Raw genomic sequence first — 14,294 nt, 5'->3', positions numbered from 1 at the left:
TAGGGTGAATTTTAATGGGAGATTAGTAAGACACATCCTTGTCCCGAAGCTGACCTCCTGGCAAGGCTCACACTCTTGCTCTGAAGGCCATGGAGGAGATGGAGAGCAATGGACCGTTTTCAAAGGAAAGGTCACCAAGAGTTTACCGTGAGCAAGATGACATTTCCTTCTAGCTTTATTTACAGAGCCAGATGAACCATTTCAACTAACATTTTCAAACCCAGCATGGGAAGTTTCAGCCTGAACAGCTAAAAACTGAGAAAACCGTAAAAAACTGAAGGCAGGGAAGAACCGTTTGCTACCAGCTCTCTCACAGAGCTTTTCCCCTTGTAACTAACATTGGCAGCTGTGGGGCAGCCAGTCTGCAGTCCAAACGGTCACTACATTTCTTTTTAATGGGGTTTTGGACCTGCTTCAAGCCTCGTCTAAAATTAGGCCTTTTACTAGCTTTTTAAGTTTTCCAGTTCAAAGGGTAGATGTTTTGTCAAACCATTACTGAAAGGTTACAGACCGAGGTTCTGAAGAAGGCTCAAGACATCCCACAGAAGCTGTTTTGCATTTTGTGGGAAGCTAAAAGTGCATAGCTCAGAAAGGCAAAAGTGTTGTACTTCACATTAATTGCACACTGCTAACCTCAGGAAAATACAGTTCCACTTTTTTATGAAAAGCAAAGGAATGAGAAAACTAAATATCCTGATACAGAGCTCTGGGTATAATCACAGTGCATGGTGATTTAGATGCGCCCTTTCAAAGAGACCTCTTTCTGCATGGCACAAGTTATTGCTGAGTCATAAACAAATGCCAGCCTGACTGACGTGACCCATGGTTGCTTGCCTCAATGAGATTGCAGAGGGGCAGAGCAGAGGAAGCCTCGCTGCCTCAGCCTGAATGTTATGGTTCAAGAATCAACAATGTTTTTGCTCAGGAAATTGATAGTCTTTGCCAACCTCAAACTGGAACTGCGACACCTCATTCATATGCTGCATCCTTCCCAGGAAACTCAGCTCCAGATATAATACTTCATTTTCCTTTCTGCTTGTGTCATTTTGCAGACAGACATTGGAAAAGGGTTAAAAGTCAAAACAAGCAAGCTATATCAATAAGTTCACATTTTCTTGAAATACGTAGCAGCCTCAGGGTGGCAGATCAGATTGTGTAAGTTGTTTGGCTTTGAAAAATTACTTTTATTCATCTTCCACAAGTGCCCCCCAGAGTGTGTTTTCTGGAACATTCAAAAGGAACACCGCACTAATAAGTAAGTGCTTTACCCTTTTACTTTTCAGAATAAGTATGTTAGCTTGTCTTTAATTCAGAGCAGAGGCCCTCCTGGACCTTTTATACGTGAGCTTTTTACATGTTGTTTTTTCTTTTACTTACACTTCCAGTTACTGATTATGTCTGAAAGTAAAGAAGATCCTCATGAGGAAAATAAAATTTTAAAGAGACAGATAGGCAAAACCATAACCTATATGAATCCTCTGTTGTTTTTATAATCATCCACCTACTTATTGCAATGATTTGTTCATTCGTCTGCTTGGATTCAAGAAAACAAAGTTTTACAAGTATTTAATCTTTTCATTTTCATAATAAGCTAATCAATTAGTGCAAATGACGATGCACTCTCATCAGTTACCAATATATTGCTTTATTTCTTGGTAGCAAATTAAGGCTTTATAGTGAGATTTGTACAGTACAGGCCAATTTAAACATTAGAAACCTTAAAAACCATGTAGCACTATTCACTCAATTTAGCTTAGCCAGAAAAGTAGATTTTTTTTTCCTAATAAACAGTTAAACGTTACTAATGAGGCCTTATATTTCATGAGTGCAAATGGCTCTAAATCCCACCATCTTCAGAAATGGGCTCAACATTTAACTGTTCTTGGGGCTGTTTTCAGATAAAGGATAAACAGAGAGTATAGCTGGCTCGGATAAAATACGCTGTAATACTGGCTGGAAAAGAATCTCTAATTTTAAAAACACAGAAAGGAAAACTAAAGTGATGTTAACTGGTCAAAGGATGGGATTACTCTCTGCTACCTGCTGACCAGTAACAGTAGCAATAACAAATTCATGTTCCTTGGCCCTCCTTGCTTCAGTACAATCGCATTTGTAATTCACAGGTGGTGACATACCAGAAGTTAGGAAACTCCAAACTGGAGGAACATACGTACGTTACAGGACTTTTTGCACAAGCAGGACAAGTTCCCTCTGCAGGGACGTGCCCAAAGCATTGCTTTTTTGTAATCTGAGAGAGCACTGCTGCAAGTATTTCCTCAGCAATTATGTATTTTTCGTGAGCATGTGGATTTTCGCTTCATATCAATGATTTTATGAGTGTTGTCTGGAGATGATGGAACTACTGCTTATGAAAACCAGACACGGTGCTTCCCTTCTTATGTTCTTTACCAAGACATTTATAGCATTTGAGATGAATGTATAAATTCACAATGCTGACTGTATGAATTCACCTGTCAGTCACGCACAGGGGGCCTGCCTGAAAATATCATCACCCCCTCACATCTTTGGCTTCCAATCTGAGCAGTAAATGCGAAACTGCAGAGAAACAGCTGCCAGAAAACGGTGAAGAAAGGAACCACAAAATGACTGTGTGCTCTGAGAAGAGAGGCAGCAGAGGGGAAACTCCAAGCCCTGCTTGCTCTTGCATGAGCAAGAGTGATCACGAGAGTATAGTGGGCTTGCAGTGTCACAGGGCAATGTTAGTGTGGTAACTGGCAGCCATCTATCCAGCCTTTGGGAACACAAGACTCTGATGTGAATAACATTCTAAGCCCCTCTCTCTCCCAGGATGTCACCTAACAACAAGCTAACCTCTTTGAAGACCTGAGATCAGCCATCTACCTGTTAAACTGGAGGGCCACAGCAAGGGGTGAGGTTTCTATACTAAGGCACATACTGAATACACCACAACACATGTGCCTGGGTTGTGCAGAGAGAGGCAGCTGCAGCAGTGTCACGGCTGCTGAAGAGGCACCATGAAGGAGCAGACAGGCCTTCTGGTGACAGCAGTACAGTGCAGCAATGGGCACTGCCTGTGTCAGCCATTCCTCAGCATCACAGGGGCCCCAGTGTTCTGCAGTGCTCAGTATACAGTGTACTCAGCTTGTTGCAGAATGGTAATAGCCTCTTGGATTGCTGGCTTCTCCCTTTGCAAGGCCACCAATATCCCATCTGTTTTCCTTCACTCAAGTGAAAATGTCACTGCTTATCAGGCCCAGGAGCTGCTACTACAGATGCAGGTAAGGGCAGATTTAGAACCGAAGGCAAGTAGTGATGATACATAAGTGACCTGGAAAAGAGCTTTCCATGAGAAACCACGCTTCAGCACAATCTCCAGGCTCGTGCAGCAGAGTGCTCAGCAAAGGCCAGCAGGTCTTCTGCCTCAGTGAAGTATATTTAAAAACACCTCCCAGTATTTCCTGAGGGATTACAATGAATGACTACTGAGGAAAAACTACTTGGAGATAAGGGGATGCTTTATCAGCCATATTGGAGAAGTTGGAGAACAGAGACACATATTGCATAGTCAGCTTTAAGAGCACAGCTGGAATTCAGATGTGTTTGACACAGCTTAGCAGCCTTTCCAAAGGAGGGATTATGTGCTATTTCCTTTGGAGGTAGCTACGTTAGCTTGGGACACGATCATGGCTGTTACGGAAATGGCACTCCGCTAGGGATGCTGAGCACTCACTGGTCGTGCATTAAGGCAGGTTCTCAACGGAGACCCACCGCACCTTAAAAAAGTGATCATACATAAAGCAAACAAAATAGTCCTCTAGAAATGCTCCCTCATCAACGACATACAAGAAAAGCTGACTCCCGTGAGCTACAAAAAAACAGCATTACTGAATATGGGAGCGTGTGTTTATACATCAGTGTTTTTAATACTGCATTGTAACAGCAGGGTGTTCTTTCAGAAGAAGGCAGGGTTGGTGTGCTCTATAATACAGCGCTTGCAGTGTCGTTTAACAAATCGCAGAGCATCCACAGAAACATCGCAGTCCTGCACATTCAACATCTGCAGGTCAAAACAGTTGGCAGCTACAATCTGCAGGCCCTGCCCAGTGATGCTCTCGCACGATTTCAGGCTGAGGCGCTTCAGGTTGAAGCAGTTGAGGGCTAGAAACTCCAGGCCGGTGTCTGAGACCAGAGGGCACTTGCCAATATCTAGCGATTTGAGTTTTGTGCAATTTTTGGCGAGGTACTCCACGCCGTGGTCCGTGATGCCCTCGCAGCCCCGCGCATTGAGGTAGCGCAGCTTGCTGCAGTATTTGGCTATGTAGCGGATGCCCACGTCTGTGATCCGGCCGCAGTGGGCGATGCTCAGGTATCGCAAGCGCGACTCCAGCTTGGCTATCTCCCGCATGCCGAAGTCACTGACAAAGCGACAGTCGCTCACGCTCAGTTCCTTAATGGACGTGCAGTAAATCATCAGGTAGCGGAGACCTTCGTCAGTGATGCGGACGCAGCGGCGCAGGTACAGGTGGGTCAGCTGAGTGCAGTGGGCGGCAATAGTGTGCAGTCCTTCGTCCTCCAGGACAAAGCAGTCCGTCATGTCCAGGTAGCGGATGGAGATTTGTTTGCCGTGTAAGGGAGACAGCTTGATGGAGGCTTCGCGAGTCAAGCTGATGCATGTTACTTTGGAGCAGCCTATGTGGAAAAACAGTCAATTTAAGCAAGCAGTAAGGATAACTCAGACAGCAAGACCAGAAAGGTGCGTGTGACACGGCATGCTGGATGCCAAAAAGGCATCTTCCAGAGCAGATATCTACTAGAACAGCCATCCTGACTGACTAGTCCGGGTTTGCTGTGATGCATCCATTTACCCGGGCAAAGACACTCCACTGGAGTCAGTGGGTTTTCTTTGGATTTTGAGGACCAGCAAAGCCACAGGCCACTTTTGCCTGCATCACAAATGGTGAAATAATGGCCCAAGGTTTACCTAGGGAAACTCGACAGCATGTTACTATAATAGAAACTCAGTGTCAATTTGAGAGAACAGTGTTACACGAGAACCATGCAGCTTTTTGACCAGAGGCACTCACTGCTCACTGGTTGAGTTGGTAAACCAACATCAGAAGCTCTTGCACCATCAAATCCTGTGATAAAAAAGAAGACAAACCCCACAAACAGTCTAAAATGCATCTGGAGAACAGATGTGAATCCAGCCCCAAGCCCACAGTGCAGGAAGGATGCAAAACTATGGCAAGACCATTGGTCTGCAGAAGGGTGGAGATTTGAGTAGTGTAACGAGAATGGGGAGAGTCAGCAGGAGCTAGGACTTGTAAGGGCATGGGAGGACATGAACAGGCACAGAAAAGGATTATTTGAAGTGTCTAAGTCCAGCCACAAATGGATAAAACCAGACTAGAGGAGAAAGACCAGAGCTTGCAAAGGAAAGAGACAAACCTAGATTAAAAGGAAAAACACGCTCACAGACTTTCTCCATTTTTGTATACTGGTGAAAGCTTTTTTGGAAAATGCTGTTTCTGCTCCATTGCAAACTTGCAATCTCAGACTACTGAAGGGAAAGTCTTCCCTGAAAGTGTCCTGTTCAAGTGGGCTCACTGCATTCACGTGGCTAGAAACAGCTGCAAGAAAGGAAGGGTTGGCCAGCAAGTGATCAAGGCCCAACAGTTCCAGCCACAAATGTCTACTCAAATTCTGCAACTTATACCTGAGGAAGTGCCCTCAGGAAAGGATAGAAGGAGCTTTTCCGTACTGCTGGAACACTGGCCAAAAGCAATGAACTGAGCCATGAAAAAACCAGAAAAGTTAAGATGACAACCTTACAGCCCCATGGATCATAAATGCTGCACAAGTCCAGTAATCTGAAAAAAAAGAAGGCATGCCAATCTTTGTATAGAGATCTCCTCGAGAACGTGGATGATCCAAACCCATACCACTTGATACAACAGGTCTTATTCAGACATTTATTAGAAGGATTGAATATGCTTCAGAAAAAGAAAAAAAAAAAAAGAAAAAATCTTCAGATAATCCAGGAGGCTCACGCAGATGTCCAGCGTGGAATACGGACTTGAAACAGTTTACGATCTATAGTTAAGATTTCTACATTCCTCACTTGAGTTTGCAGCTGGAATTTTAATTTAGGCTTCAAATTTAGTTGAACAGATGCAAAGTTTACCTTAGGCCTCAAATAATGGAACTGGCAAATTGTCCACAGGTCATGTAGAAGCTCTGGGACCTTGAAGCAAAACTTTTTTCAGTGATCACATTCTTTTTAAAACTATTTCCCCTTCAGACTGCCTTGCAGATCCATCTATACTATGGTGCAACTTTCGTAAATGTTTGCATTCAAATAAATACTATACAGATATAAAGCAAAGTTTTTGTGTTTTTTGTTTGTTTCTTTGTTTGTTTGTTTTTGTAGAAGGAAAGGAGTACAGTTCAGTATTGACTGGTTTAAAATTTCACTCCAAATACACACGTTGTACTAGCTGATACTAAATGCACAGGAGGTGTCCCCATCCTTGAACTGGGTTTTCATAGAAAAAGCTGGCACCCAGGCATAAATCTGTCAGTTGTGTTTGCACAACAAGGCTGCTGGATTAAGGCATCAGTCTGAATATTTCAGGATATCTCTGGATATGCTGACTAGAATTCAGTTTTCTAATTTGGTGAAGTGAGAATGAAAGGCTTATGGGGTGAAGAAGAATGTTTAGTCTGCTGTGGATCCAAAAAAGGGAAGAACATTAATGACCACAATTATAGTGTGAATAGGTCAGAAGTACCTCAGCAGGGTTGGAGTCAGGGTGCATAAGTGCGTGATCACAGCTCAGCATCATCTTGTCTAGTTACTTTGGCTACAACGTGAAATATTTCATGGAAAGAGTATTCAAAATGGTTCCACTAGAGAAAGAGTCCATACTGATACGCAACTACCTGATTTTTAGGCAAAATGACAGATTTCTTGGTCTGTAGCAATTTTTCTGTCCTAAATAATAAAAAATGTAAAAACAAAACTTCTGTAGCAGGATTTTCCATAAAGGAAGCTAAACCGATTTTTAAAATGGAGGAGTAACTTCCAAACAGATTAAAAAATTGTTGGCAAGCGTGTCAGATAATAATTTGCAGTCAAGCTCAACCAGCTTCTGGAGATATCTCAGACTTGCCCACAAAGTGGATGTTGAAAGTGACAGAACTTCCACTGTGGAGAACTCTGGAAGTTAATAAGAATGTCTGGTTTTGACATTAAAGATTTTGGTATGTTCTTGCTGCCAAATAGCCCGCCAAGAAGGAGAGGGATTCATGTGAACTGGGTTTTAACTAACTGGCTACAAGTACAGCATTAGCCCCCAGCACAAGTACCCAACCTTTCTTGTTCACTATAAAATCAGATCAGTGAACTCCTTCTGTGCTGAGAATTGCCCAAACATGTATGCAAGCCTTGTCCTTCTAATTACTCCCTGGATTGATTACAGAAGCAAACTTCTCACATGAGATCTCCTAACAGTAGTCCAAATTTATCCAAGGCCCTAGAATGCAACCCCATTTCAGACAAGTCCAGGGACAGTCTGTACAGCAATTAAAATTGCTGTTTGAAATCTTGTTCCTGGAATTCTTTTAATATGGCATTCAGCTATGAAAGTAAGAGCAGGGTGTCTTTTTTTCCTCCTTCTTTTTGGCCTCCCCTGACATACCTTCTTTTTAACACTTATTTCCCAAAGAGAAATAAAAGAGAGCAGCCCTGGCATAGCTTGAGGCAGGGCTCAGTGAGGCGGGTAAGTTCTTTCAGCAACTGCAACGATGCTGACTAGTGAGAATCTGGCCCCCCCAGCCTTTGTGGAAGACGGCTGTTCCTGTTTTAAGTTCAGGAATCAGTCCTTCTGTTTGAGAAAATGGAGAGGAAAAAAAAGAATGAGGGCAAGCAAATTTGCTTTATAAGAAAAATCCCCAGAGATGGACAAGGTGATGTGTTAAGAAAAAGTTTGAATCTGCCCAACAGCATCACTATGCTCATCCATGGCTTTCTCTTGCACTGGTCGTTAAGGTGTTGCTCATTAAACCAACTATACTTTCTTTTACCTCAAACCTGTTTCCCCTCTTCACACCTCACCCTCAGCTCAGCAATTCCACTTTCCTGTGTCTCCAGAGCCAGAATATTGGGCTAATGAACTCTCCATGCCACATGAGAGGATGTACGTTAGAGAAATATAAATATGCATGGGATATAGCCAACCTTCAAAGTGATATGAAGCTCCAGGTTTAAATTACACAGGCATACACATTTACTCCTGATACTGGAGATGCTTCAACCTGAATGTGTGGTAGCATCTCCCAGCTGTTGTCTGCACATGCTGACACAACTAATTCAGATATAACCTGACTGTGAATAGACTCTCTGGGACAGAATCCCTAATCAATTGTCAACTGCAGAGAGAGGTCACAAAACAAGTGAATAATTTTGATTTGTTACTATTTGTTTTGATGCTATCCTTGACATTCTGCCATCCTGGGAAACAGTGAGTGAAAGAGATGAAAAAATTAGTTGAAAGAAAAAAAAAAAAGAAAAAAGAAAGCAAAGCAATGTGCACCCGCTGGGAAATTTTTTGAAAAATCAGCTTATCTGGGTACAAGTGACTCATCAACATCGTTGTGCACTGCTTTTTTGTATAGCCACCAATACCTCTGCAATGGCAAATCTGGAAATTAGGTCTAGCTGATTATTATAGGCTATTATAGGCATTAGACTGATAACAAAGTGAGATCACAAAATAAATACTGAAATTTGTATTTACTTCGGAGATCTGCTTCAGTGCATCCTTTTAATTAAATACCAACACATTCTCCAAGAGGAAACTGTGTGTGGCTGACCTTGGGAAAAAGAAATAAATAGAAAAAGAAATAAATATCTTGTACCCCCAGACACATCTGGGGAAAACTGTCTCAAACATTTCTGCTGATCTAAACAGCAGCAGTGATATACTGCAACTGTAGTGAAAGGATGAAGTCTCTAAACGAGTCTATACATTATAAAAGAAAGTCTCAGCTAGCTGCACCTGGTTAAAATAGGAACAGGAATAGGAAACTAGAAGACTTTGAAGTTTCACTAGGAATGACATTTGATATTAATACCTAAACAAAAAGCCTAGCACAGGCTTCTTTATGCAAACATCTAGAAGTGTCATGGCTGTCTGAATGGCTCATCTCTGTCAACATGCCTCCATCAGAGCCATTCTGTCCGTGAGCTGCTGCTGGCATGTGGGTCACTGAGATCCCAGTGGTGCCCAGCTCACTGGAACAGTGTGAGTGTATCTGTATTCCTAGCTTGAAACGTAACACAGAAAGGGCAAGTGCACAGTTTTGGGGAGCAGGTGTCTGACTGGCATGAGGCTTTTAGACTCCCAGGCATCCATACTTAAATATTTCCCGTTACCTGACACATCCAGGTGTTCCAGATTTGGACACAGTGACACGACATCAAAGACCGCCTCGTTGGAGATATTGTAACAGCCAGACACCTCCAGCCGCCGCAGTTCCGGACAGCACTGGGCAATGGTGTAGAGTCCTCTGTCTGTGAGCCGCCTGCAGCCACTAACAATTACCGTCTCCAACATGAGACATACGTTGGGTGTATCCTGACAAAGCCTTCGCGTCAGCACTTTAAGAGCCCTGTCCACATTGATGGTCTCGCCGGTCAGGCGTATAGTCCTCCAGAGCCGGGGGTCCCAGGCGAGGTTGTACCAGCGGCGGCACACGCGGGCGCAGCGGCACAGCTGGTTGGTGGGCAGGAAGGAGAAGATGTGGATCATGGACTGGTCGGGCAGCCGGTCGACGTGGGCCTGCTCCTTCTGCTGCTTGGCCGCCAGCCGGATAAGGGGGTGAGTGAGGCGGGTGGGAGGGGGAGAGTGGACCATGGCCACCGTTTCCCCAGTGACTGAGGATGACGAAGTAGAGGAGCCTCGACCATTCTGGAAACCGGGAGATGTTGGTGGGAATATCAGTGCTGGACTGGGAGTGCTGAGAGTCCGCATGCTCAGGTCGGAATCTGGAAGACAAAAGGTGGGATTTCAGCGAGCAGCCATTTCGCCAGAGAGAGGGAGGACACGCAAGTTCTCAGAAACACAAGGAGGCTGTGTTCTCAAAGCACTGCTCATCTCGGTGCTGGCCACCCAAAGCACTAACAGAGGGCAGGCTGTGGGCCCATGCCTGAACGTAAAGAGGAGACGGTGGATTCCAGAGATTTCACACTGTCATGCTCTTGACTGAACAGCACAGGAAACAAATCCATTTGAACCAACAGACAGTAACTGCAGTAAGCTCAACAGCAGCTGGGCACCCAGGGGCTGTCAGGGAGGTACACAGCCATCCTTCAGCTCCTTGCTCCTCCAGGCATTCAGGGAGAAGCCAAGAGAAGTTCAGGAAGCAAATGCTGCTTCATTCACCAGGTCTGGGCAGGTGGGAAAAACACAGCCCTATGCAGGTATTTTCACACAGAATCACAGAATTGTAGGGGTTGGAAGGGACCTCTAGAGATCATCGAGACCAACCTCCCTGCCAAAGCAGGTTCCCTACACCAGGTCGCACAGGTAGGCGTCCAGGCGAGACTTGAACATCTCCAGAGAAGGAGACTCCCCACCCCCCCTGGGCAGCCTGTGCCAGTGCTCCGTCACCCTCACCGTAAAGAAGCTCTTGTGCAAAGAAAAAAAATTTTCACTGTGTAATTAAAGAAGTTCATTTCTCCTTCATGCAAACCAGGAGTTCAACTGAGAATCCAGCAACTGGCTCTGGGGGTGCTGGCCGTGCTGCTTCTTGCCACCAGAAAGGCACTTCTATCCGAAGTGAGAACACGAGCTCTGGTCACATTTAGCACAGAAGAGCAAGTGGCAGAGAAACAGCATGCCTGGAGCTTTGTTACAGAACCACTGCACAAAGCTTACACCAGCTTTTCCCTAGTGCTATTGTCAGGTCAAAAGCAGCTAACCCAAAACCACACACAACAATTTACTACTTCTTTACCATCTCACAAACACAAAAATAATGGACGTGCTACAAAGAAAGCTTGAGTTTGACAGAAGTTCATTTCTGCAGTTTTGCATTTCTGCTGACATTGCTGCCTAAAATTCATTTCCACTCATGCTCCCAGCTCTTCACACCATTCAATGCAATACAAACTAGTAAATGGAGACAACTAGGTGGTATTTCTGGCAGTCAAACAAATGTCATAGATGATATGCTGAGAAATGAATGCTGCCAGAGAGCTTGCTCGTTACCTCTCTGACCTGTCCACACTGATTGCCACATGATTTCCAACTCTAAGTCTCCACATTGACCACAACAGGCATTCTTTAAGAAGAAAAACTCCATACAGATGAATATAGAAACCAAAACACAGCACCCAGCAGGATAACAAGAATTGAGAATGGAGTAAGAACAGTGGTTTCACAACATCAAGATTTGCTCCACGGTGCATCTTTCCCTATCCCTTCAGTGTTCAGACATTTCAGGGAAGCATGCAAAGCCACCTCCTTAAGCTCTGAGCTTTATAACCGTGCAGCACTGATACGGGCTAAGCAGGGCGCATCCTGAAATGCATTCAACAAACCTACCCAAACCAACATTTAGGCAGAGTTTTTAAATTAACTATGTCTTAGTTGAATTTGATCAGTGATACACAGATTTTCCCACTGAGCATTTAGCTTTCAGCCCAGCACAGGCTCGGTCTCACCTCACCACAGCAGCGGCAAACACAAGGTTTGCATTTTCTGTGTGTATGTGAGGGTGAGATGTGCAACTGCTTGGCTGGAGAAGCCAAGACACAAAGTGCACAAGTTTGCCCAACGCCACCTTAGCTCAGCTGAAGACATCAAAATCATCATTTCCCACTGTGAAGAGAGAACCCCCACTACACAGTTCCTTTGCTCTTCCTCTTCCACGCTGTGTTTCACTTAGAAACTCAGTATATCAGCAAGAGGAAGAAAAACCATTTTCTTCAAGGTTTCTGAGCGTGGTCTATGGCTGAGTGAATCTAACTCAGGGATCTGTATATTTCTGAGCAAGAACGATATCTTAATGCAGCGTAGGTTTTGCAGACACTCTGCTCCCCTTTGAGACCCCTAATACCCCCCTGGCAGCCATTGCAAATAATTGCATGGAGGAGTGTTATTTGGAAAGGGTCTAGTATACTTTGGTATTTTAAAAATGAGATTTACAGCTGGGGAGGAAAAAATCCCACCAGCAGCAGCCAAGCTCCTGCAGACAAGCACTGGCTCCACGGACCACTTAGGCAACAGTCCCCTAGATTAATCCTTGCAAGGCCTTACCATATGTTTGACCTCCCTCACATCACCACCAAAGCCAACAACAGTGCCTGACGTTAAACATGTACATAAGATGTGGCAGATTTGGAGCCTTCACTTCTTGTTCCTTTCTTGAGACTTTAAGATGCTTTTAATACAAAAGAACAGTGTGATCATCGCCTGTAAGATGGGCTCCCAGCCCTGTATGAAAAAACAGTTTCAGTCTGTGATTGTTGAAAACATCAAAAAACCATCCCTACAGGCTTACATTCTTCACTACTCTTACACTTAATTATAAAACAGCTTCTAATGCTCCATGATGCTCCCCTCCTGTGATCAAAGCACCAAGCCAGTACTGTTAATCTCCATTCCTTTTGGACCAGAAGTGGCATTCCTTCCTGATTCCTGTGCTAACTGTGCATAGTCTATACCTCAGACATTCTGGATGCATAATGAATCATAATGTGGTTTTTAACTTAAGACTTGGAGCTAAAAAAGTGGTGTCCTTCTGTTTTATGGGTACTTTTCGTGCTCTCTTCATGCTCTCCCAATTCTATCATCATTGTAGCAGTTCCAGATGTGCACCCTGCATATCCTGAAGGCGTTCCATGTGAAACTTGCTCCCACACACCTTCAGGACATGGACTTCCAGATATGCACTGGTCCGTATGAACATATCCTCTCCTCCTCCCCCTAAGTACACATCTTAAAGGGAAAAGGAAACACAGGAGGTGAGTTCAGGACATTTTAACCAGTAAAAGCTCAGAAGGCTTTCTGGTAGCATTCAGAGCTTCAGCAAAAAACAGTTGGCCTGCTGTACGTTTTCCAGTCTTTTCTAGTACTGTTGTGAAGGACTTCCTGCAGCACTGCATCAGCTTCAGTTTAGTTTTTCACCTCTTACTGAACGCCAGCTACCAGCCTGAGCCAAACCAAGACAGGGCAGCTTACTGATGGTATGACAACGACAAATGTCAGCATGGAGGCGCAAACCAAGTAACCGACTGCAGTTTTCAATACAATCAGTCTACTCACAAAACATATACAAGCACATCTTGTCTTGAAATCCCCCCCCCCAACCGTTTCTAAGCCTGAAATGCAACTTCGCATTGTGGTGATCTTCAAATGTAAAAAAAAATTGCAAAGCAGCTCTGTGTTTCCCTCCCTACAACCTCATTTACCCCTCTCCCTCCCTGACCACCAATGCATTTCTGCAAGAAGCTTTTTGTTATGGCTTTGCTCAGGCTCTGAAAACCATTTGTTGATGTAAGACAAAATTTCTTCACAATCTTTAAAGAAATCTCAAAAGATGCATACCAGAAACAGAGCTATAAAAGCTGACACAGATGGAGAAAATGCACTGAAGGGAGTTTTTTTATTCCACTAAGAATCTGGTTTATTTCAAAGTTTTCTGCTCCCATTTTTTCTTTTCTTAGTTCTGTTTTTTTCCCCCAGTTTGTTTCCCAATGCATGCATACATCTGGGGAATAATAGCCTTCTACACACATGATTCAAACCAAGATCAAGTGTCTGTGCATTCTGGCCCTGACAACAATAGAGTTTCTGACTTCAGAACCAGAGGGAAAAAACAGTGTCATGCTTTTGTGAGACAGCAGTGGACATTAATGTCAGACACCTGACGCCTGGATCCCAGCATGGCCTTCTTGAGACTGAACTGCTGCCCATGTTGGAAGCCTGACTGCATTCAGCTGCACCTTTAGTTAGGGAGCTCTGTGTGCACCTGTTTTAAAGTGATCTCTATGCAGAGCTTGTAAAATTAAAATGAAAGTTTCAATAAACATTAACAAAGCCTCAAATGGATGCTTCGTTTTGATCTGCTGCCACGGCTGAGATTTTTAGCAACAGAGGCAAGAATTTAGACTACAACTATGAGTAGGCTCTGAAGAGTCAGTATAGGCGAGGAAAACAAAAAGAAATTAGCATTTTTATCAGAACATTAGATGCAAAATAATATGAACAAGAACCATTTAAGCATAGTATGGAAACACTGTACAC

At 43.9% G+C, this 14,294-nt stretch overlaps 1 protein-coding gene across 31 annotated transcripts in view; it reads right to left on the bottom strand.

Annotated features, from left to right (window-relative positions):
• Positions 1-1,629: 1,629 nt before the first annotated feature.
• Positions 1,630-14,294, bottom strand: part of FBXL7 (F-box and leucine rich repeat protein 7) — a 312,912-nt gene continuing 300,247 nt past the window's right edge. For all 31 annotated transcript variants that reach the window (XM_042834860.1, XM_042834852.1, XM_042834876.1 and 28 more), the window contains 2 exons: positions 9,419-10,030; positions 1,630-4,671 (listed from right to left, as the gene is read on the bottom strand). In XM_042834860.1, the coding sequence (XP_042690794.1) occupies positions 3,935-4,671; positions 9,419-10,030 (1,349 nt within the window). In that variant the 3' untranslated portion in view covers positions 1,630-3,934. The remainder of the gene's footprint in view (positions 4,672-9,418; positions 10,031-14,294) is intronic.

This window comes from Centrocercus urophasianus, unplaced genomic scaffold, assembly GCF_019232065.1.
Source record: "Centrocercus urophasianus isolate 14NV4802_14NV808 unplaced genomic scaffold, USGS_Curo_1.0 seq_11, whole genome shotgun sequence".
Lineage (NCBI taxonomy): Eukaryota > Metazoa > Chordata > Aves > Galliformes > Phasianidae > Centrocercus > Centrocercus urophasianus.
Note: the sequence above shows the minus strand (reverse complement) of the source record. Positions and strands in the feature narration are given on the sequence as shown.